Here is a 26822-nt window from a genome sequence, read left to right on the forward strand (position 1 = left end):
ATGGAGGCGGCAACATGGACACCATTTTGGAGAAGATTTTAAAAGGGGAAATAACATCGGATGACTTAACCGATCCCCTTCAGATTGTTAAAAATGAGGTAAGCTTTATCATCTGAACAGTGTGGCCGAAATGTAGGTACCGTGGAAAAGCACAGATGTTTTTATCAGCTTGTGCAAGTGTCCCGAGCTCTCTTCCGTAAGGTTACTTAGTCCGTAGTGTATTTGTTTTGATTAAAGCTGATGGCATGTAGAAAATTATTTTGGAATCGGAAAAACAAATTTCCATGAGTGGAATAATCAGAATTCATTCTTATTACACCAGTTTTAATTTGGGATAACAACGTGAACTCTCTGGGAAACCCCTGGCCCTCGGTAACTTAAGGAAGTTTTAAAGTTCTTGACCAGGGGTGTGCTAAACGTGGGTTGGGGGGAACGGGTCGGCGGCGCTGATTACAACTTATTGAGGTCTGAAATGGGTTAGTTTTAGGGTAACTATTATTTTTTTCTCGATTCTCACCTAGATTTGATGATGGCTGTATACAGTATGCATACAACTGGTTGAAAACCTATTTTATAAAGAACAAGAAGTTATACAGGCTTTCAAATATACAAGCAAACTTTCTAGCGCATTGTTAACTCCCAAACAATGAACAAAAAATCAGTTTTGATTTAAGACAGGTGGAAGGATAAGGGCCTAACTAAGAGGAGGGAAGGGGGGGGGGGGGAGAGCAGAGAGGGGCTCAGTGGAAACCTAAAGTTCTAGATGAAGGCCATATTGAATATAGGGGCATCATTGAGATGGAGGCTTATCAGAGCATAACAGTTACTAATGGAGAGGAGGGTGGTGTAGTTGCCTATGTTAAACTGGCATTGATCCAATGCAGCAAGCATTTTGATGCAGTTGCCTGCTTTAGTGAATGGATTCTGGGATAGCCACCATAATTATTGTTTAGTTTGGGGTCTGAGAATTGTCCAGGACAAGATACAAAATGTTCTGAGATATTTAAGCTTTTTTTTATTTTCTATTTGATCCACATGTCAAGGATGAAAAAGAGAAGTTAAAACAGCACAGTATTGGAGAGCTGGTCCCCTTCCTTCTCAACTACCTTAGAGAAAAAACCTTGCATCACTTAACCCCACGACAAAGTGCTGCTCTAACACCCAAGAAGACATCAGTGTCCCATGGCAAAGGTGTACCGGAAAAAGCTCTTCACGTGGCAAAGGGCTCCTCTAGGGGGAATGTATTTCCTTCACAAAAGACCCCTTCTCCATCCCCTGTTACTCCGTTGTCACAAAGTCGAAGAGATACACCCTCTTCATCGCCAAATTTCAAGAGAAAGTCTCCTAAAGTGCCAGGAAATGAGAGAATTTCACCACTGGTTACACAGCCGAAGTTAAATATCGATGATCCCAATGATTTTCCTCCCATGAAATCCACCAGGTGAGTCAGTGTACAATCAATATTAATCCTTTACTTGCCAATATCAGTTTGTTTGATCTCCTCACTGTACTTTATAAATTTCCTATGGTGCTGACAAGGAGAACTTGTTACAATCAAGAGCTTCTTTAGTTGGTGATCATTTCCTTTATTCTCATGACCTTGATGAGTGATTCAGGGGTGATATTGTAAGCAGAAATTAGATGCTTCAACTGTAGGCCCTTTTAGGAGTCAGTGGATTCAAACTTTGATTGTATTATTTTCTCTCAGGGACTTGCTACTTATCCCAATATTGAATGATGTTTTTGTGTCAACAGCAAAAAAGTAACACCATCACGAAGAATCACACCAACACAGGTCAAAGGTGATGGTAGAAAGGGAAAATCTTCACCAGCGTTTGCATCATCACCATTTTCTAGCTCGCATTCAATGCTGGATGGCCATGGAAGTCCAGCATCTTTACAAGAAGAAAGGGACTTGTTAAAAATTATGAAATCTAAAAGAAAGAATAAGGGGGATTCCCCTTGGGGTTATAGAACTAGCCCCAGTCCCCAAACTGGGATTAGATCCCCTCCGTCTCATGTCTTAGGAGATTTCATCATAACTCCACCAAAACACCCAACTGCAGTGCCTGATGCATGGCAAAAGAACAAATCAAAACCAGATGAAAGTTTGATTTCAACACCTTCACCTTACAAGAGCCCTGATGCAAGTGAAGCTTCTGATATCCTGACTGCAGACCCCAGAAGTTGTGAACAGTCTGAGAAACAAAGTTGTATAGAAGAAATTCAACCAGTACAAGCTGTGAAGGACAAAGTTATTTTTCACATTAAACTGGATGCTCTTGCTAAAATTTATTCAAGATGTATAACAGGTAAGTTTGAATCTTTTCAATTTTGTACATAGAAATGTCCTCCATATGGCTTGGTTGTTCATCTAATGATTGATTTCTTAACTGCTGGTAAAGTTTCTATCCATTGGATAAATTTAATCCATTTTGGTTGTTGGAAGGATGGATGGGGGTGTCAACTTGCTATCTAGTATAAGAATTTACCCATAGTGAGGTCAACAGTGTAAATATTTGTTAAGTTCTGTGTACATGTTAAAAAGATGTTTGTTTGTAGATTATATTGTTTGTAAAAAATCTCTTAAGAGTCAACTGCCTGCATTTAGATGATTTTCACTCATTTATTCCTGCAATGATAACAATATTATCAAGCACAATTCCCACCTGAGTCGCTTGCAGGTGAATAACAAAGGATATTCAGAGTTTGAGTACTTTCAATGCCATCCACTCATTTAGTATGTACTAAACATGTACATCACACGGTCTGCACTTTCTGAAACTTTTAATCTGCTGGATAGCTATCCCAAGAATTCTCGTTTTATTGACTGGATGAGCTTATTCAGTGAATAAATTTATAAAAATTTACTACTAGGGCCTGGTGTTTTGATTCTCAAAAATCAAACCATGATCACACTTATGCCAGAGACATTGCTAACCTACAATTTTTGCTTTTTTCATGATGAAGAAAACCTGGTTCCTAATGTTACAGCAGAAATTTATTTTGTGGTACAGCTGTTGACTGCAAGAGGCATTGCTCATGAATCAAGGCAAGAAGAAATTAATGGTAACAACATTGTTAAAAAATAATACAGCATTGTAAATGTGATGTCCATGAACCCAATCTAAAATTTGAGTTTTCTCCTTTGAAGATGATTTCAAGGCTTAAAGTTTTCTGCTGAAAGAAATAATTCAAAGTGGTTTGCTGTCATGACACTTTGTTAGGGCTATCCTATCCCTGGAAGGGGTGGAAAAAAGATTTTAAAAATTGTAGAGGGTGGTCAATTTTTAGTTGATGACATTTTTCTAGGGGTAAGAGGGTGTATTTAGCCAATGGGGATGTGCTGCTGGATGAATTTGCATTTTCATGAATGGATTACTATTTGGGGGGTTGCATTTTCAATGCTGTTACTAGAATGGGGTCATACATTTTTGGGATTTTGGGTAAAAGAAAATTCTTGTAAGTAAGGATGTAAAAATGAGGTAGATGCATAATCAGAAACTGATTACGTTGGGATCACAAAAATAACATTTGCCCAAAATTGTCTAATATGGGGTCTATGATATGGTATGGGTTCTGAGAGGCCAATGGCACATACCCAGCAAAAATTCACCCAAGTACCCTGCTCCCTCCCCCCCTTTTCTTCCCTTGGGGAAATTTCATGATAACTCTTACCTTTTCTGATCATCCTTTTTTGAAGACCAGGTTAAACTGTTTTGTGTAACAAGAAAAATATAGAAAATATTGCTTGAATTTTGCTTTCATTGGTGACTAATTGACCAATCATTTACCTCCATTAGGTAATAATTTGGATGATCAAAATATTCTGGATTCAATTCATAATTCCACTTACTTTGCTGTCACAGTGCTGGAAGAGATTAAGAGGTGTGTTAGACTTCCTTTATAACATAATTCTTTTCACCATCTTGAAATCTCAATAATTATAATAATTATAATACTTATACTAATAATTATATCATTATTTGACCAGTCTCCTGATGGGCCTTCTTGGGGCCAATGCAAACAAATTGAAACAAACATTGTAAAGAGCCAGAGAGAGCCTGAACCCAGGATCACCAGACTACAAGTCCAACATCCTAACCGCTCTGCCTCCACAAATCTCATTGCCAGCAGCATAAAATAAAGTCTTTAGTCAGCACAGGCGTCTTATAATAGCAAGCTAATTTTATAAGCTCATAATTGTTTATCTGAGCAGCTATGTTTGATTTGGAGTTAGAGTGGACAGTGGAAGTAGGGGGTAGGAGAAGGGCAAGGAGATGTGATTTTCACTGCCCCACCCCTACTCCTCTCCTTGTTTTTGACTGTCAACTGCCCCCTTGTTACAAATTTCCTTTTTTCATTTCCTTCCACTGCCATTAAAATCAAAGATGGCGGCCATAATTTTGGTTAAGAAAATACTGAGCACTCTCTAATCAAAATTACGCCTGCTCTGCAGGCTACAAATCTTGTCCTTGTGTAATTTTTTCCTTTTTCTTTGCCTCATATTTGACTTGCATTTGTCAGATTAGTTCTTCTGTTGGACAAGGAGACTCTTCGTTTATTAGCTGATAATCCAAGGGTATGTGATGTGAATTTTTTTCCTTTTTTTACCAATACTTTTGGGATGATAAACCACTTGATTAAGTGTCTTGTATGTTTGAATCCAAATGAAATCAAGCATCAAGGAAAAAACAGGAATGGATAAAAGGTACCATTCAGTATTGAACAAGTGTGGTTAATTTTAAGACAAAGCCTGCCAGGGCTGTGCTGTAGCAGTAAATAGGTGCCATAGGCCACTAACCTTATAATAATAATAATAATAATAATAATAAGGACTTTATTTATAGAGGGGGACACGTAACAGCTGAAAAGCTGACAAACCTGTGGCCCTCTAACTAAATTATACAGCATTACAAAATAATACTAATAAATAGATAAATATACAAATAATTACAAAATTCTATGATAGAAATAGCAGGATATATTAAAAATATTCAGAAAGATAAAATTAATTTATAAAAAATTAAAATTAGATAATGTGCTATTGCTTAATATTGTTTCAAAGTTGTCCAGGTTTCTATATGAGCTTATAAAATACTTTTTCACAGCTGTTTTGAATAGTTTTATACTAGGCTTATTTTTGATATCATGGGGAAGGCTGTTCCATAACTTAACTGCGTCAACACTGAATGCCTTGCCACCATCGTTATTTCTTAGGTATTTGGGACACACTAAATTTAAATTGCCATGTCTAGTAGACCTATTGTGTACAGAACTGTTCGTCTTGAGCAAGTCTCTGATGTAAATCGGAACATCGCCTTTAAGGCTCTTAAAAATCATTGTACACTTATTTAGTTTGATTTCATCAAAAAAAGGCAACCAGCCTAGTTTACTAAAGTTTATAACACTTCTAGAATAAGAGTCAACTCCAAGAATTACTCGGGCAGCCCTTTTCTGTAACCTTAGGAGACAGTGGAGTTCTTTAGCGTCGCAGATATTCCAAACCATGCTCCCATACATAAGGACGGGTTTAATCAAGGCGTTATAGTATAAGAGTCTTTCTTTTATTGGAAGGTATCTCTTTATCTTCTTCAATAAACCAATACGCTGAGAAAGCTTGGCCTTTAGACTAGAAATGTGGTCGCTAAATGTAAGATCTTGATCGAGTGTTACACCAAGCAATTTATAAGAAGTTACTTGTTCTATTTCGGCCCCATCAAGGGTTATTGACAGGTGATTGTCATCCGCTAATGAAGAATGTAGCCTCTTTCCGGTGATAAGTAATGCATTGGTTTTAACGGCGTTTAGGACCATCCCATTTTCGCTAGACCATTTACTTAATTTATCCATGTATTCTTGAAGACGTCGTTCCAATTCCAAAGGTGCATTATCGATATTAGCGCTGGCTTTAAATGTGGTGTCATCCGCGTAAGCATGAATAGTTGAGTCCGATCCAACAGCTTCGGGAAGATCATTGACGAAAATTAAAAACAGTAGAGGTCCTAATATGCTACCTTGAGGAACACCATTGGTTAGCGTAAGTTGTGACGAAGTCAAATACCTTGACCACTTTGCTTTTGTGAAAGCTTTTAATTGGTGGAAATCCCAGATTTGTCAGACTTGAGCCTACATACACTCAGTAATTCTTCCAATACAGGCTGTAGCACAGCTTTGCAATTAGCTGTTCCCACTTATTGTATAAACGGATATTATTTATATAATTAAGTGGATTTGAATTCAAATTTGTGAAGAGGAGAACCAACAGTTTATTTATGGGAGAAAGTCTTTTCACCTTTTCACCCACAAGATCTCATTAGTATTTCTCCTTACTGACTCTGCTGTACAATTCATCTGATGTTAGTTTGGAGAATTTTGTATTGGATCAACTGATAATCCCTCAATTGATATTTGTCTATATTCTCATCACCTGTCTGCTTGATATTGTATTGATATTGTTAGGAGAAATTCCGTCTTGGTCAGTCATGGGAGGGTTAAATTAATTCTGGTTATTTTTCTTGCTCACTTACAAGAGATTCATGGCAAGAGAGAATCCATTATTTCTTTTTTTTTTTTCTCAGATTGCAGATTTTTCACCAGGTCTCAAGGAGACATTTCTTCAGCAGTACAAAACCTACTCTGTCAAAAAGGTGGGAATTACCTTGTTTAATCAGAAGCTTTTATTTTTTTATATAAGATGAATAATGCAGTATGAATAATTAAAGATTTAACACATTTGCTAATGATGGTTATGGTAATAATAACAATAACATTGATACCACCAATAACTACATTTTGAAAGGAAATGAAGGTCTTAAAAATTAGCCAAAAGGCAAAAATTAGTATCAACATCTTAACCTTGATGCAAGGGTAACCAGGATATTTTAAGCTGCAAGATGAATTACTATGCAGTAAGTTATGTTTTATTATCGCAAGCCTCTTTTTTAGGTGACAGAGATGAACTTTGTCAAATCTCCCCTTGGTGGAGTACCATTTAGTGTTGAACGAGACAATAAACAGAATTTTCCAACTGACAGAGCTTTCCACAACTTCAGAAAACAAAGGTAAACAAGTGCGTAGTAGACGAGCTGACGTTATAGTAATACAGGCAAACCTGTATTGAGCGGTCTCCCACGGGGAATGGGCAGGGCAGGGCGCTTAATACACGTTCCAAAGAATAGGAGTAAAATAAGAAGCGATAGAAAACGCCATTGTATACCATCATTGACCTTACAGTGTTCAAAAACTCGCTTCTAAAAATACTACTTACCTTGATTTTGGGAGATAAACATGGATTAAATTTGACTTGAAAGATTGTTCTTAGTTTCCTCCGAGTATTTCCGCTTTAAATGACCGCTCAATACAGGTGGAAAACAATACAAGCAGGCTGTGGGGATCACTCAAGGTGACCGCTTATTAAAGGTGACCGCTTGACAGAGGTGAAAATTGCAATGATTTAGGGGAAACAAATTCAGGACTTTGACAACCGACCGCTTAATAAACGGTGACCTCTTGATACGGTGCCGCTTAAGACAGGTTCGACTGTGTGATATTCAAGCGTTTAAACACCTTAAATATCAGTGAAGAAATATATAGCATATCCTAAGAGTTATGAGATATTTGAGAGTTCTAAGCGTGTTTCCTTGATACTCCAAGGTAGGAGCTACTTTCATTTAGTACAGCGTTACTCCCTAATTGTAACCAAGTAGCCTATTTTCCATGTATTTGTGGTCAAGTGGAACCATATACGTTGGGCAGCCCTCCACAAAAGCTACTTCATTGGGTGTCAGCGGAAGATCAACTCATTCACTCTTACTCAAGCCTCTATGTAACCGTCACCGCTTCCCCCTTCCCGCCCCAACTCCTTCCCCTCCCCTCCCCCCTTCGACGGCAACAGCCTGCCGAATAACGGCCAAGTTTCCCGGAAGCAAATGAATTGTCTAGGATACAAGCTAACTGATCGCTTTGATTAGCAAAGGACGCGACAGCATACTTAAGCGGAGAGCTCTGACAGCTCACTCTCGCTAACGCGAAGGAGAAGATAAGATGCAATACTAAAAGCAAAAGAATTTAATCTGAGCACTGAGTTACAGTTTCTGTTATACTGTTGTATTTGTTTGTGTTACGTACTAGTATGTTTACAAAATGTCGTTCTTCTTTTTTCTTCTCTGAAAATGTTATATAGCACCTCTTTCTTGCCATAACGGCCACATCTCTACAGAGGTAGCTTGTTAGCACTTGCCCCCCTCGTCTCGTAAGAAATCGGAAGGGGTGACGCCCTTCTCTTTTTTTTTAAGGGAAATGAGGGGAGGGGGCTCTATACAACCTATATAACGGTCACTTTCTCTCTCAGTGTGTCTCTCAAAGTATATATAGTACTTCGGAAGAGCTTTCACTTCGTTCGTGTCAGATCTGGAACGTTCAAAGGGAGTCACAAAAGTTTTTGGCGCGTAGTATGCAAACTCAGCTTAGCGCCTGCGGAAACAATGGACATGGGATGTTCACAAAAAAAGAAGTAACACACCAACATTTGCCATTTCCTCAAGCAAACGAAAGGTGACCTTCGTCAGATTTTTACTGATAGAAGTAATTGCTCCATACTTCCTAGCCCCAATGAATTGAAAAACGTTCTGTCGATATGTGCTTTCGATTCTTTACGGAGAAATGAAGTCACATACAGTTTTCCAAATAGATGAAATGTCTATCTCACACGTTCGGAGAAACGATTGTCTCCCGACTGTTCCGAATTCGCCTCCCGATGTTACCGATATGTCTGTGACCAACTCACGACGATCGAAGCCGTCTTCGGTGTTTTTGAGTTCATAAAATCTAGTTGGCCGGGAAACAATAAAATCCTCGATTGTCTGGCAGACCGGCTTATTGATAAGAAGATATTAGCTTCTACACTTTTTTCAAGTACCGTACATGAACCGATGCAAGTTGTTAGAGGTTAATTTTCTGCTGATGAAGATGCAAGCACCAAGTTTTATTTCAATTACATTGAAATGACCAGTACTAGAACTCTATTACGATCTTTTGGAAGCTTAATATAAGTATGATTGCGTTCCCTCTAACAGAGTTTAGTGGTAGAATTCTGTGTTCAAATATTGGTGAAAAACTTGTTTTAAATGTCCTACGTTTTTGTGTTTGTAAATGTCACGGAGATAAGAGAGATGTTTTGAAGTAATAAAAAAAGATAACAATACTGCAGCGAATCCTACTCACTGAGCCCGTTTAACGAGGTAATCACTATTTGAGATAAGTGAGAGCTTCCGGCCAGAAGATAAGGCGTCGAATTATTATTTACGCGCATTGCCCACGCGTGAAAATTATGCTCAGTCTATATCAGGAGAATAACCTTAACTTTAAGAATCAGCTTGATTAATTCTGTTTTGTGCCGTAGACAAAATAATAAGCTTTGTCTAATCTAAGGTGTGTTTTTGCCGGAAGCGTGGTGATTCTAAACTTTTGCTCCACATCACGTGACTATTGCACAGCTGTGTGTGGCATCCTGACGAAAGGCCAAAAATAATATTAGCGAAAAAACGACATTCTCATCGCCAGAGTTGGGCGACGATTTCTCGTCACAACCTTCGAAGGAACTCATCTCGTCGAAGGAAGCTTTAACTTCAAAAAGGTAAGTCGCAAAGTTTTGATCGATTTTATTGCAAATGCAGTTTGTTGTGGAAATAGTCGAGATTTCGTTTGAAGCAGATAAAATTTAATCGCTAGAGCTAAAATATCAATCACTAGTGATGGAACTCAATCGTTAGTGCTAGCAACAACTCGTAATTGTAAATCAATTTAGTTTTCTAAAATGCTCAATTGTTAGTGCTGAACCTCAGTCGCTTGTGTCGTTGGAGCAGAATCATAAATCGCTGGTGTTCTGAGGCAGATCGATAGCGCTATCAATCATAGGTTCAAGTGTCGATCGACTGTGTTCAACCTTTATGGCTTGTGTTATTTGCAAAAGACAAATTGTTACTGTAATGTTGTAGGTGGGATTTTGCCATTTGAAAACAGAAATTGTAGGGAATCTCAAGATAATTTGGTGGTTTCACTTAATAATTAAATAATCACATTCAGAGGAAGGAGTGGCGAATTGGTACCTTGAAAAATCGCAAGTCTCTCGTTAGCCATTGAAGTTTGTTTCAAAATGTCGCTTATAGTGTACTACTCTCGGTCTCGCAGTCCAGTATTTTTTGCGAAACTTCCAAATGCTCAGAGTTGTCGTAATCTGTAGAAGACTACGGCAGTAGCATGCAGCTGAGTGGCAAGAATCTCGGAGAATCGCGGAACATCTCTCAGAAAATCAAAGTCGTTATTTTTCTCACTAGAAAGTGACGAAGCAGATCCTCTTGAACTATCTAGTATAATGTTACGATTCTTTTTCACAGCACGATCTTCATCAGTCTGATTAAAAAATGTCATCACTTAAAATCTTGTGCCTGCTATCAATTTTGGCAACAAGTACAGCTTTAACTTCTTCCACTGGATCAGAGTTTGTTGCTGCAGTATATGAGCATGCCTTTGTCAGGGCCCAAAATAGAACAAACGTCCTCTCCCAGCAAGAAGCTGTGGCGATCGTCATGCAGAACATGGATGTGTACGCGACCCAGATGAAAAAAGCTAAACAGCAGGTACTGGTTATTTAATTTTTTTGACTCAGGCTTGTAGGTAACTATTTGAAGTGAACGTTGATTGGCCTCAAAAAGTTTGAAGTTAGTTCAACTTACTTGTACTTAACCCCTGAGTGGTGAAGAAAGAAGTTCTCCTTACAAGTACATATTAAAAAAAAGTATCAGGCAAACAAGTGATCAGAATAAAGTAAAATATTCAGTCACACCCGTATTTGGTGGTCACCCACAGGAATGGAGGGGTCACTACTGAATACAGCATGACCACCTAAAGAAGCTCTTTTTTTTTCCAATGTATAAAGAAGAGTTTGGAGAATTTGCCTACTGATTTTGAGGTGAAAATTGTTTTAAACATGATCTTCATTTGACTTTTTTGCAGAATGCAAGTATTATTGTCTTTCCTGAATATGGCCTAACAGGCTTTGGCTACACTCGTGATTCATTTCAGCCATTTTTAGAAGACATCCCAGATCCAAAGAAGACCAGTTGGAATGCTTGTGAAGATCCACAAGCAAACAGCTCCAGTCCTATTCTATACCGCCTCAGTTGTCTGGCAAAAACCTATGATATGTACCTTGTAGTGAATATGGGAGATGTTAAGCCATGCAATAAAAGCACTGATGAAAATTGCCCCAGTGATGGAAGATACCAATATAATACTAATGTAGTATTTGATGACAAAGGCAAACTTGTGGCCAGATATCATAAGCAGCATCCTTTTTTGAATGAAATGAAAGTGGTTAATCGTCCTCTTACACCTGAGTTCATTACCTTTGACACACCCTTTGGTAAATTTGGAACATTTGTCTGTTTTGATGCGCTCTTTCACGATCCAGCAATACCACTGGTGACCAAACACAAAGTTGACCATATTGTCTTTCCTACGGCATGGTTTGATGTGGTGCCTCTTTTTGCAGCCATTGGATTCCATGGGTCATGGGCCCGGGGAATGCAGGTCAACTTTCTCTCTGCAAACTCGCACGTACCAGAGGTATTAAACACTGGGAGTGGACTCTACAGCCCCACTGGTGCTAAAAAGTACTATAGAAGCTTGTCTGCCAATGGTTCCTTATCTGTTGCCAACTTGCCCAAATCACCAAGGGACAGACCTTCAGGTACTCCAGTGGTGAATGCTACAAAGATACAAGAAAGCAATGCTGGTCAAGACTCATTCTACTCGGACTTGTTCGGCGATCTCTTTCTTTTCAAAGAGCTGAAGAAACCTGAAGGCACCTTGGATGTGTGTTACAATGGCAGTAGCATTTGTTGTTCCCTTACCTATGAGATGGTGGAGAAACGCTCTGATGAAATGTATGCGTTAGGTGTCTTTGATGGACTTCACATCCTAGAGGGACAATATTATTTACAAATATGCACTCTTATCAAGTGTCTGGGATTGAACCGTAATTCTTGTGGGCAGAGAGTATACAATGCAAGTACCATTTTCAAGTCCTTCACACTGCATGGTTCACTTGGTACACAGTATATCTATCCACAGGTGTTAGCGGATGGTGTATCACTTCTGCCAGGAGAATGGGACCACAGTGTACCTGTGACACATTTGCAGACCAAGCAGCAGCTGACAAAAGGGTTGTTGACTGCGGCCCTTTTTGGACGTGTGTATGAATTGGATGATGGCCCCAGACCAACCACACATCCTAGTGTGGAATCATCTGCACCACAGATCTGCATCCATGTTTTTTTTGTTGGCCTGTTGTCAGTGATTGCATATTTTTGTGTTGATAAGGAATAAAAGTTGTAATAATTATTAACATGTGACCTCCCCCTGAAATTCTGGACCCAGCAGGATAATGATTATGCATTATTGATATAATAATCCTCAGACTACTTCCCCAAACAGGCCATGGAAATTAAGTGGAAATGAGAAGGCAATTGAAGTAAACCCTTTAACTGCTATTTGTGATCAAGGCAAAATTTCTCCTAACAATATCAATACAATATAAAGCAGAATAAAGAATCACATTTAATAACCACATATGTGCTGTACAAAAAAGTTAAAATGCCTCAAGCTGTGTTTGAGAAATACAATAAACAAATGAAATATTTATTTAATGTATTCCACATTTTTATTCATTCATGGTTATCTGATGTTGGAAGGGCCAGTCTCAAAATCTCTCTGAACAGGTACCAAATTTTGAAAACGAATTGGTAAAACACCTCCCCTGTGTAACGACACAACTGCTTCTGGCCTTTTGTCAGAAGCTTTTGGTACAGTGATTTTTAATGGAGAATTTTAGATGCTTACTGTGTAAGTTTTATTTTACTCAATTAACAGCAGTATGCATAGCAGATACTGATAAACTGCTTTACTTGGTAGAATCTCAACAGAAATAGAAGCTTAGAGGGGTAGAACTATTCAACTTTTATTGGTGAAGTTTGATGTAACTAAAAACTGCATTAAAGTGTAGTTAACAATGAATCCTAACTTGTTGCGTACATTGATATCCTGCCAACATTCAGTAGTCCTTGACACTGTAACATCAGCATCCGTTTTCTCCCTACCCTCTGCTATACATTTGTTTGGGTACTTGATAAGGAGAATTCATTTAACAGTTGAAGCTTCTTAGTTTGGTGATCATTTCCCTTATTGTTGTGATCTTAATGAATGATTCAGCAGTATTACTGTATGAAGAAATTAAATAGTGGCAACTTTTAGGGTTTAAAGGGTTATCTGCTTCTCACTGTTCTTGGTCAATGAGGATTTGCTGTCCTGTGAGTTTGCCTCCTGCACAGGCAAACCAGATCCTTTAATTCAATTAACACCACTAAGAGGAAACAGAAACATCTAATTTCTCCTTATAATAATACTGCATAACCATTTATTGAGATGTACAATGTTATGAAAAATACTCACTTAAATGCAAATAATGATTCATATTATTTTCAGTTTCAAGTAAATTTGGGGAGAATTTACACAAATTAAATCAATTAAACTTAAGTATGTCAATTGTTCTACATTCAGGGATGTATTTTATGAGCTCAATTATCAATTAAACTTAAGTATGTCAATTGCTCTACATTCAGGGATGTATTTTATGAGCTTGTGCGAGAATGGGAAGATTCACATTTGGCAGCAGGATGGACCATGGAGGAACACATGGGAGACAGGATAAGGTACAGGCCAAGGAGAGTGTTTACCCTTTACACCCTTATGTTGGTATGCATATTCTCCATACTGTTCTCTATACATTTCCCATGGTACTGACAAGGAGAATTTGTTTAATAATCAAGAGCTTCTTCAGTTGGTGATCATTTTCCTTATTCTTGTGACCTCAATGTGTGATTAAGGAGTGATACACTATGGAGAAATTAGATGTTTATCACTCTTTGGATGAAAAGGGTTAAGCATCACCAGATATAATAGTCAATTTAATGGCTGGCCTTGAGAATTTGCTGTAACCCCCAAACACCCTGACCTTTTTGTATCAAAGGTGTATAGAGAAATAAAAATTTAATCACCCTGGACAGCTAGGATTCAACAATTTGGTGAACACTGGTTTTAATCGAACAATGAACCCTTTCACTCCTAAGATCTCATCAGTAATTCTCTTTACTGTCTGCCCTACAATTCTTGTTAGTTTGGGGAATGTTGTAAGGAGAAGTTCTGTCTTGATCACCCATGTGAGTTAAAGGGTTAAATCCCTGGCAACTGGAATTTCAAAAGAGATGTTGATACTTAACAAAATTGTATTTTCTATTTACTTGTTCTACTTATGTACAGATAACGGAAGAGCCCTTCTGTTAGTGAATACTAAATTTGAGAGCTTTTTCAATCTTTAAATCCATCTTTCAGGGCTTTGGTGAATCAGAAGCCAGAATTGGCCAACTATTCCCATTTCGCAAGGCTGTTTAAGTCTCAATTACTACAGGTAATCAAAATATAAAATCAGATTCACAGTTTCAATAGGCACATCTTCTGGCTTTTGTGCTGATATTTCTTCCTTCCATTTCCTCCATGGCACTGTACCCTACCCATTACTATTTATCTTTTAGACTGTGACATCTGTATGCATATTCTCCGTACTGTTCTCTATACATTTCCTGAGGTGCAGACAAGGAGAATTTGTTAAACAAGCTGTTGATCATTTCCTTTATTCTTTTGAAATTGATGTTTGATTCAGGGGTTATATTGTAAGGAGAATTAGATGCTAGAAGCTTTTAGAGGCTAAAGAGTTGATTAAAGGAGCTTTATTCTTGTTTTTTTATATTCATAGATGTGTGAGGAGGAGAGGAGTGGAAGTGATTTTCGTTCATCAAATATGCTTAGCAGTTTGCAAAAGTCAAATCCAGAAAAATTTCAGAGGTAATTGATCAGTTTCAGTTGTTTAAGTGATAAAACTTTTTTCTTCTTGAAGTAATAGGGAAGACAGAAAAAAAGCCATCAGTTGAGCCTAATCTTTTTTCTTCTGCTCAAAATGCATTTTGCCATGTACTAGCAACCTTAAGCTGTTACATGTATTCTCCATGTCATCAGTGTAAGACATTTCCCAAATACTTTTTTCTTGGGTTCCACTTTTTAATTTTTACAAAAAGGTTGAAGAAAAGAGTATTGAAAAACTCATCCAACCAATTTATTGATATCATTCTGCCATGTTTATGCTACCAGGCTTCAAGAGAGATTTATCACTCCTTTATCATCTGGAGGCCCATGTCCTGCCCCCAGTTTTAGTCATGTGCAAGAATTCTTCAAAGGGTTCATACAATCTGCAGCTAGGTACAGTATATAACACAAGAAATCTTATGTCTCATTTAACCCATTGCAGTCTAACATCAGTATGTATATTCTTAATACATTTTTTTAAGGTACTGATAAGGAGAGTTTGTTCAACAATCAAGAGCTTTTTTAGTTGGTGATCATTTCCTTTATTCTCATGACCTTAATGTATGATTCACAGGTGATATTATAAGGAGAAATTAGATGCTAGTCACTGTTAACCCTTTAATCCCTGAGTGTGACCATTATCTAATTTCTCCTTTCAATATCACCCCTGAATCAAACATTAAGGTCATGATAATAAAGGGAATGATCACCAACTGAAGAAACTCTTGATTGTTAAACAAATTCTCCTTGCCAGCACATTAGGAAATGTACAGAGAACAGTACGGAGAATTTGCATACTGTTGTTAGGGTCTAGAGGGTTAGGGGTCAAAGGTTTAATTATTTCTTTTCTGACTGATTTGCCCTCTTCTAATATTTGATTCTTCCATGCTGAATTTTATATGACGGTGTGAAATAAATTATTTCATTTTCAGCTTAAATTCTACCTCAGTTTATTGATTTTGTTGCAGTCATTCATTCAATCAGCATCTAATGGACTTACTGATTGTGAAAATAACTGAGGTATGTTTTTTTTTGATGGGTTAACTTGAAATGTTGACTTGAATAATTGTTGTTTGATGGCGTCTTTCCAGTTTAGTTATGTTGAAGAGCCAATCATCAGAAGACTGTATACCATAGTAATAGTACATTAGAATGATTGCCAGTCATTAAATCTTAAAAAGTTTTGTGTTTTTCTTGCAGATCAACAATAAAGAATTTCCCCTGTCAGATATCAAAGAAGGAAGTGACAAAGACTTATCAATTCAAAATCAGGTTTGTTACATCCTTTGTTTGATTTTATTATTTTTAAAGCAGATGATCTCTTTTTTATTACTAGAGATGGCATCATCCAGGGGTGGATCCAGTATTTTTCTGAGATGGAGATCCACCCCTAAGGAATGACAAAACTGATAGGTGACCCAAATAAATTTCAAAACTGATGATGAAAAAGAAGGCTTATGACAAGGCATTCAATTTTAACAGAATGTGTACAGATGAGAATACATAGCAAATGATACAGCAGATTTTGCATAAATTTGAAGTTATCTTAGAAAGCTGCAGGTCATTTGGGGGGGGGGGGGGAATCAATATACCTTGTACCCATCCCCTTGATCCACCCCTGACACCACTCCTCACCCTTGGCTTCTGTCCCACAATCTACATTAAAATCGTGTTCCTTTCCATCTTACAAATTTTGCAAGGGCTACAATTTAAAATTCACTTTTCTTTAAGTAGGAGCTTTCCTCTATGCTTTGCAAACACGTCTTTACTTTGATTTTTCCTTTTCTAGGAAGTACAACAGGATTTTTCCAGTTGTTTACTGAAAATAAGAATTTTGGCAAAGTTCCTTGGGTTTTTGATTTTCCAGCCTTATCATGGCACAGAAACTTCATCACAAACAATTGTGACTGAGACTCTTAAATTAAGGAATAGGGTGAGTCAGCCTATCAAATTTGGAGTTTTGAGAGGTGATATCAAGCTTAGTTGTTCAAAAGGCAGATATCACTATACAATGGATAAATTGCTCTCTAGCGGATAAGTGTCAGCAAAACTCTGGTGCATTATCTACCACTGGAGATCTATTCAGAGGATAGTGCTATCCAACCTTTGGACAACTGGGGCCAGTTCTAGAACATTACTGATCCAGTTGACATGTTAGCCAGGAATTTCATTTTTATTGCAGAATTCTCAAATCTTATGTTTATTCAAACGTTTTTAGTTACTCTGCATGATTGATAGTGCTTCTCTCAACAACAGAAATTTTCAAATTAAAGGCTCTTGACATGAATGTATCTACCATTTGTTCCTATTTATTTCTTTTCAGATTCCCATTCACTTTGACATTCTCAGTTACCTCAAGATGGCCTGGTGCAGTGGGAGACTGGTGCTTACAGTACCATGGGCTGTAGAGTACCTCAGTATGATGGACCCTGTGGCTCCTCTTCTAGACTACTTCTCTGTGGTCCTCAATTTTCTCTACAGGATTTACAGGTTTCTGCATAGTAGTTTACTTACTAAAGAGATAAATGCTCGAATTGAAAAGACAAGAAAAACATTTTATTTGTAGTCTGTACTGCTTGTTTTAAAAACTCTGACTGATGGGAGTTAACTCTTTTGAGTGACTGCCATCAAATTTCTCTTTACAATATCGCCCCTGAAATAAACAGTAAGGTCACAAGAGTTAAGGAAATGATCACCAACTAAGCTCTAGATTGTTAAACAAATTCTCCTTGTCAGCACCTTAGGAAATGTAAAGAGAACAGTATGGAGAATATGCAAACTGGTATAAGGGTGTAAAGGATGAATTTTGCACACAATTCCATTGTTGGTTTTGTGTTTTGCTTGCCTTATCAGTGAATCACATGTCTAGAACAACAAGTCAGAGAGAGCCTGCTATAGTTTTTCTATGTGTGACTGGCCAATAGGATCAGTGGCTTGCCAGGGATGGGGAATTAGATTCTCAAAGCAACTTTTTTTTTTTTTCCTCATTGAATCTATTTGATTTCCATTTAGAGAAAGTGCTTCCCTGTTTTCGAAGAAAATTTTGAATCATAGCAAGTTATTGTTGATCTCATGTCTGGGATGGTTTTTTGAGGTAAGAGCAGCATTTGGCTTGAACTTGCTGTGATAAGATATTGCTCAATTAAAATCTTATTTAGGGGGGAGTAACTTAACTAACAAGTCTGTTACCAAGTAAATCTCAAAACCTCCCTTGCTTCGGTTCCTCGCCTCCAGTGGGTTTCAAAGGTCATTAAGGTTGTTCAATTTACTACCATATTTGGTACGTCACGTGACCTAAATTGTTTTTTCATCTTAACGTTACTTTCTGTTCAAGGAAACTTCATTGTCGACAGTTTCTAGTATGCGTGTGATGAAAGGAAAAATTATTTTGAATTAAGAGGCAATACATTGCCATCATAATTTGGTTTATCAACCGAGGTGATGATGCAAAATGGTCAACGTCAAGAGTTTCTAAACGTTTCGAGCGTTAGCCCTTCGTCTTTCGTTCTGATGAAGGGCTGACGCTCGAAACCTCAGCGTTACAAACTTTTTACGGCAGCCAATTTACAATATTAACTCAGTTGATACACCAAATTATCTGGTCATACCCTTCCCCCATCCCCTCATCGACGCAGCACCACAGTTTCTCTAGTAAAGTACCCCATTACAAATTATTAGATTATTAGGTTTTATTTGGTTACAATACATTTCTTCGCTCATTTTTTACAAACCTTTATTTTTGTAGATATCAATCATTCCTGCCACATTCTTCTTCAAAAGCCTGAATGATGTAAAGAACTGCATTGAAGATGACCTCAAAAGAAACTATTCAGATGTTAAACCCAGTCTGGTAAGGAAAGAAAAGGCACATCACATTGCTAAGGAGATTAAAAAAAAATAAAAACAAGTTTACAAATTTCATTTTGAAGTGACACTCCTGATTTCTGCTGTTCTGTCTTAAGTTGCAAAAAAATACTTCTTAAATTAGGCTTTAGTAAATAAACTCAGAGATTTACTTTTTGGTTAAAGTGTACTCTATTTATAAAGCTGCTGAAATGTGTAATAACAATTTTTTTCTCTTTGTGCACGGCTTACCAGGACTCCAGAGGTATTGTGGACCAAGCCATACTCTACACTTGCTGTCCTTTCCTTAGTACGTATAAGAAACTGTTTTATTTTGTAGGAAGTAACCACAGAGTAACGTAATAAGTAACCCCCAGAGCACATTTCAGTCATGTGTTGTAATGCCATTGTTAAAGCAATCACAACAGTCATTCAGAGAAAGTTAAGAATTAATGTCACAGATGGAACATGTTGGGAACATTAGTTCTTTGTTTTGCAGGTGTAATAAGAACAGTGTTAGTGGAAGCAGCAGCTGGAATGTCTGGAAGATCAGGTATTGTGCCGTTCATCAACCTTTGTTCAACAAGTTAATATTTAAAAGGTGGTGTTATTCGGTGAATGACACAGGTACACTTTGAGAAAAAGAACACAGAGTGCTCCCATTAGCAGTCGAACCTACTTTTTCCTGGTTATCCCCCAGCGTTTTATCAGGCTTCCATGAAGATTTGCCAGTACTCAATTTATACTCCTGGGTGGAAAGAGGCACTGTGAGAGGAAAGTGTTTTGCCCAAGAACACAACACAGTGACCTGGCCAGAACTCGAACCCAGACCTCTCGACCCTAGCGAATCGCTATTAGGCCACATACATCTCCCACATCTGGTTTACACCTAAGAAAAATTCACACTTAATAATTGGGAAATCTCTTGAAAATGAGACATTTCCAATCTTTCCTTTTTCCAGCATGTAAAACTGTACATTTCTGTTATACATGTTGCTTTTAATGTCCGTTCATTCAGGATATCCAATGGCCGTCCTTGGAATACAGTGACTGGTAATATCAGTCAGTTTTGCTGAGATACAAGCTTTTAATTTTTCTTTTTCATATATTTAGGCCCAGTTAAAAAGATAACACCAGTTTCCGCTGGCGAACCTTCCAGCAGATCATCCTCCCACAAACAGTTGCAGGTGAGATTTTTCGCGTAAGAACTGTTCGGGGTTGATCATGAGTACGATCTCGGTGAGCAGTTTTATTGGATAAAACGTTACCAGGCTAAGATTTTAAGATTACTTTATTTATGACATCTGAAATTCCTTGAAATACATTTGGATTTTGTTGATTCTAGTGACTAATAATCATTGTTCTTTGGATCCACCCTTGTTGATCGGAAAAGAAGAAAAATGCGAGTAACAGTATCTCAAAGCAATGTAAGATTGAGTGGTAGAGCAATTTTCAATTGAGTGTAGAAAGTAGTCAGATATTATTTGGTTTTGTTTTACTTCGCCGTGCGATTGGTTCAGAAACTTGCGCAAACCTCTCAACCAATCAGACGCAAAATGAAAACTTTGTCATCCGCGTCTTCCCGCGCTTTTTCGCCGTTTGCCTGGTTTTACATTGAATTCTCATTTGCTAAACGAATCACCGTTTTCATCGACCGGTTTAATTATTTTGGTTTTGGTTGTTCAAGACTCAATTGGAAACGGTTTTAAAAGAATTCTGAATGTAGATTGATTATCGGTATTCTTGACTGCATAATAACATGGAAGACTTGCACCATCCTCTCCACTCATCAGATGCAAAACTGAAACAGATTTTGACTTTGTCACTGGCGTTTCTCTCAAATTGCGTTACCCTATCATATAATTTGGTTGTTGATATTAGCTTCGTTTTATTTTTGCAACACGCAGTCAAAACTTAAATTTGGTTAGATTTCCTTCTCTCCATTACACCAACTAAAAAACGTTGTGATGACATCTACACTTTGTGTTTTTCTGGGAGTTCGTTTCCCCATATCTGAAGTTTTAACATCATATCAGAAACCTCTAATTTATTACGTAAACCCTTTGCTCCCTAACACCAGTATGGATATTCTCCATACTGTTCTATATACATTCCCAAGGTGCTGACAAGGAGAATTTGTTCTACAGTCATACTGAATTCAGTGTTTGCTTCAGGAGTGAAGCTGTAAGGAGAAATTAGATGCCCGATCCTCTTCAGGGTTTAAGGGTTATGTTGTTTCAAACTCAGATGGTCTCCTTTTGGTTTTGTCTTTTTTGATAGCTTCAGTTGGAAGAAAACTTTTTTCGCATTCAGCCTGATTTCCTGAAGAGACTGTCTGATTTTACTGTGGAAAGGCAAGTGTTTCTTTTATTATCAATACCAGCTTTTATCAAATAAACCGCCCGGTCCCGTGTTCGCAAATCCATATAAGACAAAAGTGAATGCCCTGTGCTCACACAGCTCTTTTGCATTTTCCGAAAACGTGAATTGAAATTTTGGGCTTCAGCTTGAAATAAAACAACTGGGAAGATGAGTTGCGCTTATCAAAGAATGAGAAGCTTTTTTGTTTTGACTCGTAGAAAAATTTTTACCGTTGAATCTCTTTCAATTAGTTGTTGTCTAGTGCGCGCCCTTCTTTGGCATGCAAGTGCGTCCTATAAGTTTGAAAAAAACATTTTTGATGCGCTCGTTCCGTCCATTATGTCTTCGTGTCAGACCTCGTGTCGTTTCCCTCCGACCAAAGTCGGTCAGTAAGTGCATAACAGTATATGGCTCAGATCAGATGGACGATTGATTACTCTGGTGCATGTAGAAAAAAAAACTGGCCTTCATAATCAGGCCTAAAAAACATTTGACTTGTTTATTTCAGGTTATGCAGCAATATTATATCTCACATTAAAGGAGGTATAACTCCCTCCCTTTTGAATGAAGGAGGTAAAAGAATTCAAGCGTTCTTGGATAGTGAATTCTCCGCCAACACTAACACCGATCAGGCAAAGGTAACGTCGCTGATTTCAGTGTTGATTTCTTATACTTGCCATCCAACTAACACTCTTTAGAGAGTATGTTTGCAATGCAATATTGATAGGTAGTTATGTGCAAAAAAAAAAGAAGAAAAAATTTCATCTCAATGATTTTCAGTTCGAGAATGAGTTACGTAATACGTACATCGGGGAAATCTGGGCAATTAAAAGGTGAGGGTTTCAATAAATTTTTCCCTGAGAGGCTGCCGATGTCCCGGGTGTTATGGGCAGCTGTGCCGTGAGGAGAAACCTAAACAGACGGCAATAAGAGGTCTCTAAACGGCGGTATACTACCGGAAAAAAGATTTACTTAAATTTCCTATTCGCAAACCCCTCAAAGTAAAGTTTTTAGTCTTATAACTTTATAAAATTTACTCAGAACTTTACCTCACAGCGCGTTTAATAACTTAACGTCCCCAAACAAAGACACAACTACAAAAAACGCTTTTGAGGTTTTGGAATTGTTTAAATTTATTCCACTAAATGAACAAATGGGTTTTTTATGATTTGTCAGGAAAAGTGCAGACCTCATGTCCTCAAGATCATTCACTCTGTGACTGATGATGGTGTGAAAACAGCCTTGGAGACCTTGGAGTTAGTGACAAATTTCAGACTTATTTTTGCAGCCATAATAATAAGCATGGAGCGATTTCATTCCAAATTAAAGTACTGGTATTTTTGATCAGTAGAACAGGGTAGTTTTCAACTGTCTGGATAACTTGAAATCCAGTTAGGGTATGACTGTAGATAGTAAATAATAAGAAAGTGGATAGAGTGAAAGGCGCGCCCTGATTGGCTTATCAAACTCCGATCGTCCGTTCCTATTCACCTCCGGGCAACTCGCGCGGAATTTACGCCCGAAAATTTTGTAATCTTTGAAGGAGTAAATGAATTAAGCTTATTTTTTTGTGGTATATTATCTCACTGTCTGAGTATATACCACAACAACAAGCCGCCTCCACTTCAGTGAAAAGTTTTTAACGAGCAGCGTGAAGTATTTGGTGAATTTTGAACTTTAAGAAACTAAAGCACCGATCATAAACACAAATTATTGATTTGGCTCATATTTTCATCTGTAGATCCTGTAAGGAGAAGAGCTTGAAAGCCTTTCAAAACCTTTGTCCTCAGGAAATGAACTCCAAGGTAAGAACAGATGATGACACTGCAAACCCCATTTTGTTCCGTCTCTGTTGTCATATCATGAGCACGATGCTCACAACATATTCAAGGTCAGTCAAAAAATGGAACCATGCGTATGATTTTAGACCAAATTGCATTCCAATAAACTGAATTACTCTAACTATTTTTGTTTGTTTCAGGTTGTTACGACAGCAGCAAATATTACCACAAGACTCGTTAAAGAAAAAACCATGGATTGGATTAACACATCTTTTCCAAGTGAGATTTCCGTTTGCCTTAATAGAAATATTAAAATGCTGTTCCCTTTAGAAAAATAATGGTAAAAATGGTGGCAGATGGGATATAAACTGAGTTTCTTGGGTTTTCCCTCCTGTGTTCCCCAATCAGGAAAAAAATCCTGTTAGCAATTGCTCTTGGTTGCGTGGGGTTCCTGTGCTTGGTTTGTGATGTCTATTTCCTTTATTTTTCATCGATGTATAGTGTCGTTTACATTTGTATCCATTGCTTGTCGTAATGATATCGAATTGAGCTTTTCAAGAATTGAACCAAAACTGCTCTTCCATTCACAGACCTAATGGAGGAGGAACTATTTGCTCAGTTTAATAAGATAGCAAACTCTATTATGCATTTAAAAACCAAGGAACAGAATGGTAACGGAGAACTTGATCCACACAGTAAGGATATCACAAAAATATCTGAAGTGAGGAGTGAAAGGCACGCGAAATGTTGTGAACCAGTTGGAGTATCAGGCGAGAATATTAATCCTGCCATGAAAATCAAGGCGTTACAGGTATAGCGAACTTATTTTAGGAAGTAACCACAACTGACTAAATGGCTCGGCGGTTGACAGATTCAAGGACTGACTGACTGATCAACGGATTGACAAAACTCTGACACGTTAACTGGTTGGCTCTCTAAAGGACAGACAGGACAGGCTGTATGACCGACTGACCAGCTGATTTTTACACTGACTGGTTAGCTGTTTTACAGGCAGCATAATAGCAGACTGACTGACTGGCTGACCGGCTGAAATGGGTGTCTGGGAGATTCAGTGTTATCAACTTAGTTGATAACGTAAATTGGCTACCGTAAAGAGTTACAGCGCTAACATTTTGAGCGTTAGCTCCTCGTTAGAGCGATTGGAGGAATTGTGGGTTTTGCGTGTGTTTATATGCAGAAAATGGGGCTATGCTATTGCTGGGAATATGGTGACGAGAAAACAAGAATAAATTAGTTGAATTTAAAGCGCTCGTTGATACGGTGGGAATTAAGTGTACCGATTGAAAAGATAAATTTTTGTACCAGAGTTTTGCGGCTTTCTGAACTGCCGAGATGTAGGGATGGGCCGCAAACTGCCATATGCTGCTTAGAATGATTAGGGAGATTAAACTGTCTAGCGACTGGTTTGGATGCGTCCTTGTCATTTCTTTCTACGTCTCATAGGTGATCTCGGAATCGGTCACCAAGTCGTCTTCCTGTTTCACCCATGTATAACATTTTGCAACTAGTACAAGTTATGCAGTAGATGACATTAGTGGAGGTGCACGTGAAGTAATTAGAGATCTTAATGGGTCTCTTAGGTCCCGACATTTTCTCTACGTTATGAATGAAAGTACAAGTTTTTTCTTCCGTAACGTAACGCGCTTTTCATTCAACTAATTTATTTTTGTTTTCTCGTTACCATATACGCTCGTGGTGGGAATATGCTGACTAACTGACTGACTAACTAACTGTCTGACTGACTGACTGACTGACTGAATGTGTGGCTTGCTGACTGGCTGATTGGCTGATTGGCTGATTGACTGCAGACTGACTGACTGACGGGCTGGCTGACTAACAGACTGGCTGACTGGGTGGCTGGCTGGCTGACTGGCTGACTGACTGACTGACTGACTGGCTGACTGGCTGACTGGCTGACTGACTGGCTGGCTGACTGACTGACTGACTGACTGGCTGGCTGACTAACTGACTGGCCGACTGACCGGCTGGCTGGCTGGCTGGCTGGCTGGCTGGCTGGCTGGCTGACTGCCTGACTGGCTTGCTGACTGACTAGTTAGTTGTCTAACGGACCGACCGTCAGACTGACTGACCTGCTGGCTGGCCGACAAACCGACTGAATTAGCAACGCTTTTATTGACTATTAGACTGGTTGCCCGCATGACTTACAGAATATACAAACTGCTCATTTATTATCGTCCTGACTGTCTTCCTGGAATTACAACGATCAAAACTCTCTTTTACTTAATTTCCATTCTTAGGCGGTCCTTTCAGAACAATCAAAATTACTTGCAATGCATTCATCAAATGGTATGTAACTCCTTGATTTCAACATGCATCTTCTCCTTCTTGTGCGTAAAACACTTTTACGATTACGAGCTGTGAGAATACGATTGCATACTTAAAACTCTCGTGATGATCAGTATTTTAACCTCATATCATAATTGCTGAATTTGTTTTGAAATTTTATGAAGAAATGAGATTTCACTGAGTAAGACTCCATCTCAGATCAATGAAGAAGAACAAGTCAACGCACTAAACTGTAAATACCACGGAAGTTCAAGTGTAGCGGTTATCAATCTTTTAATAGGTCATTGTCCGTTTCTTTTCGTTGCAGAGATACCATCTGAGGCAGTAGACGCTGTTAGGGTAATTCAGGACGCTTTGATGGACGAGGTTTGGGATTGTTTTTTCAGTAAAAATCATGAAGGTTACATGTGAAAAGTATTTTGCTTGGTGACTCTCAGAGAAGATTCGTCAGTGGCCGCTCGGGTTCCTACAGAGAGAGTGAATCCTTTACGCCCTAACATCAGCATATATATTCTCCATACTTTTCCCTATACATTTCTTAGAGGGCTGTTAAGGAGAAGCTGTTTAACAATCAACGGCTTCTGCAAGTGATGATCATTTCCTTTATTCCCGCAACTCAAATGTTTGATTCATGACTGACATTGTAAAGAGATATTAGAAGCTTGTCACTCGTAGGGGGTTAAAGAGTTAATTGTTGTGCTCAAGAGCGCGAAATCCAAAATCTTTGTCGAAACTATAATCTCGTAGCCGTGGTTTGTGTAGAAGACATGAACCATTGTTCTTCCACATTTTCTAGCGTTGAGCAAGGGCCCTTTGTTTGTAGTGACATTTTCATCTGTGCAACCCACGAGTTTGTTTTCCCTCACAGTTTCGCTTCACTGATTTTCAGGGTCAGGTGGTGTTGATTGGGCAAATTACTGTTGAATTGGTTTTTATTTTAGTGTGAGTGTCGAAGTGAATTATTCTTCCTCTCAGTGCTTTATGTTTATTAGTAACAAAGTAACATCCTATTTGGACGAAGGAGATTCAAAATGCATAATCCATTTTACTACACCTCCGCGTGGAAGGCAGTTTAGTTTACTTTGAATATGCGTTATTAGCCAAGCGTGAGGTTCATCTCGGTCCATGAACACGGAAAAAAACACCGCGGCTAATATCCAGCCATCTGACCGAACAAGCTTGGTCAATTTATTATATAACAAAAGATTGTCTATAACAAAAGGATTGTCGCTTTATTAAAAATTGAGACCTGTTTATTTCGAGAGAGGGAAAAGAAAACCAACTGTTTTTGTGACCCAATAAAGCCACGAGAGTCGTTTTTGTTTTCTTTGTTTGACTGTCTTCTGCCGCTTTTTGCGACTCTATCGCCGACATTGTTCAAAAATCACGCTCCGAGTAATTTCTTTTTTCTTGGGCAGGGTCAAAGCGGGCAATCCCGGGTAGACAAGATGGGTCCATCTTGCCCGCTTGGGTAGCCAATCAAAACACAGGATTCGCTTCATATTGCCCTCTGGCATTGCTAACGATATA

The 26822-nt window shown here is 38.3% G+C and overlaps 2 protein-coding genes across 2 annotated transcripts; both read left to right on the forward strand.

Annotated features, from left to right (window-relative positions):
• Positions 1-26238, forward strand: LOC131784945 (codanin-1-like). Its single transcript, XM_066170097.1, has 30 exons — positions 1-98; positions 1044-1441; positions 1756-2312; positions 2971-3069; positions 3804-3888; positions 4528-4582; positions 6582-6650; positions 6949-7064; positions 13683-13772; positions 14452-14527; positions 14873-14961; positions 15265-15372; positions 15948-15999; positions 16180-16251; positions 16769-16912; positions 17303-17469; positions 17992-18073; positions 18725-18829; positions 19078-19132; positions 19322-19375; positions 19936-20009; positions 21103-21176; positions 21692-21821; positions 22360-22439; positions 22925-22988; positions 23165-23243; positions 23555-23775; positions 25244-25292; positions 25600-25658; positions 26182-26238. The coding sequence occupies exons 1-30, from the start codon at positions 15-17 to the stop codon at positions 26236-26238; spliced, it is 3444 nt and encodes a 1147-aa protein (XP_066026194.1). The 5' UTR covers positions 1-14.
• LOC131784924 (pantetheinase-like) lies at positions 9478-13077 on the forward strand. The gene is made up of 3 exons (XM_066169677.1): positions 9478-9637; positions 10398-10640; positions 11017-13077. The coding sequence occupies exons 2-3, from the start codon at positions 10425-10427 to the stop codon at positions 12388-12390; spliced, it is 1590 nt and encodes a 529-aa protein (XP_066025774.1). The 5' UTR covers positions 9478-9637; positions 10398-10424; the 3' UTR covers positions 12391-13077.
• Positions 26239-26822: the final 584 nt, after the last annotated feature.

Source organism: Pocillopora verrucosa, chromosome 7, assembly GCF_036669915.1.
Source record: "Pocillopora verrucosa isolate sample1 chromosome 7, ASM3666991v2, whole genome shotgun sequence".
Classification (NCBI taxonomy): Eukaryota; Metazoa; Cnidaria; class Anthozoa; order Scleractinia; family Pocilloporidae; genus Pocillopora; species Pocillopora verrucosa.

Excerpts from the sequence above, each read along its gene's own strand:
- LOC131784945 (XM_066170097.1), top strand. The coding sequence starts at position 15 with ATGGACACCATTTTGGAGAAGATTTTAAAAGGGGAAATAACATCGGAT. Across the intron at positions 15,373-15,947 it reads TTCATACAATCTGCAGCTAG|TCATTCATTCAATCAGCATC; the intron begins GTACAGTATATA and ends ATTTTGTTGCAG. Across the intron at positions 25,659-26,181 it reads AGGACGCTTTGATGGACGAG|GGTCAGGTGGTGTTGATTGG; the intron begins GTTTGGGATTGT and ends ACTGATTTTCAG.
- LOC131784924 (XM_066169677.1), top strand. The coding sequence starts at position 10,425 with ATGTCATCACTTAAAATCTTGTGCCTGCTATCAATTTTGGCAACAAGT. Across the intron at positions 10,641-11,016 it reads TGAAAAAAGCTAAACAGCAG|AATGCAAGTATTATTGTCTT; the intron begins GTACTGGTTATT and ends ACTTTTTTGCAG.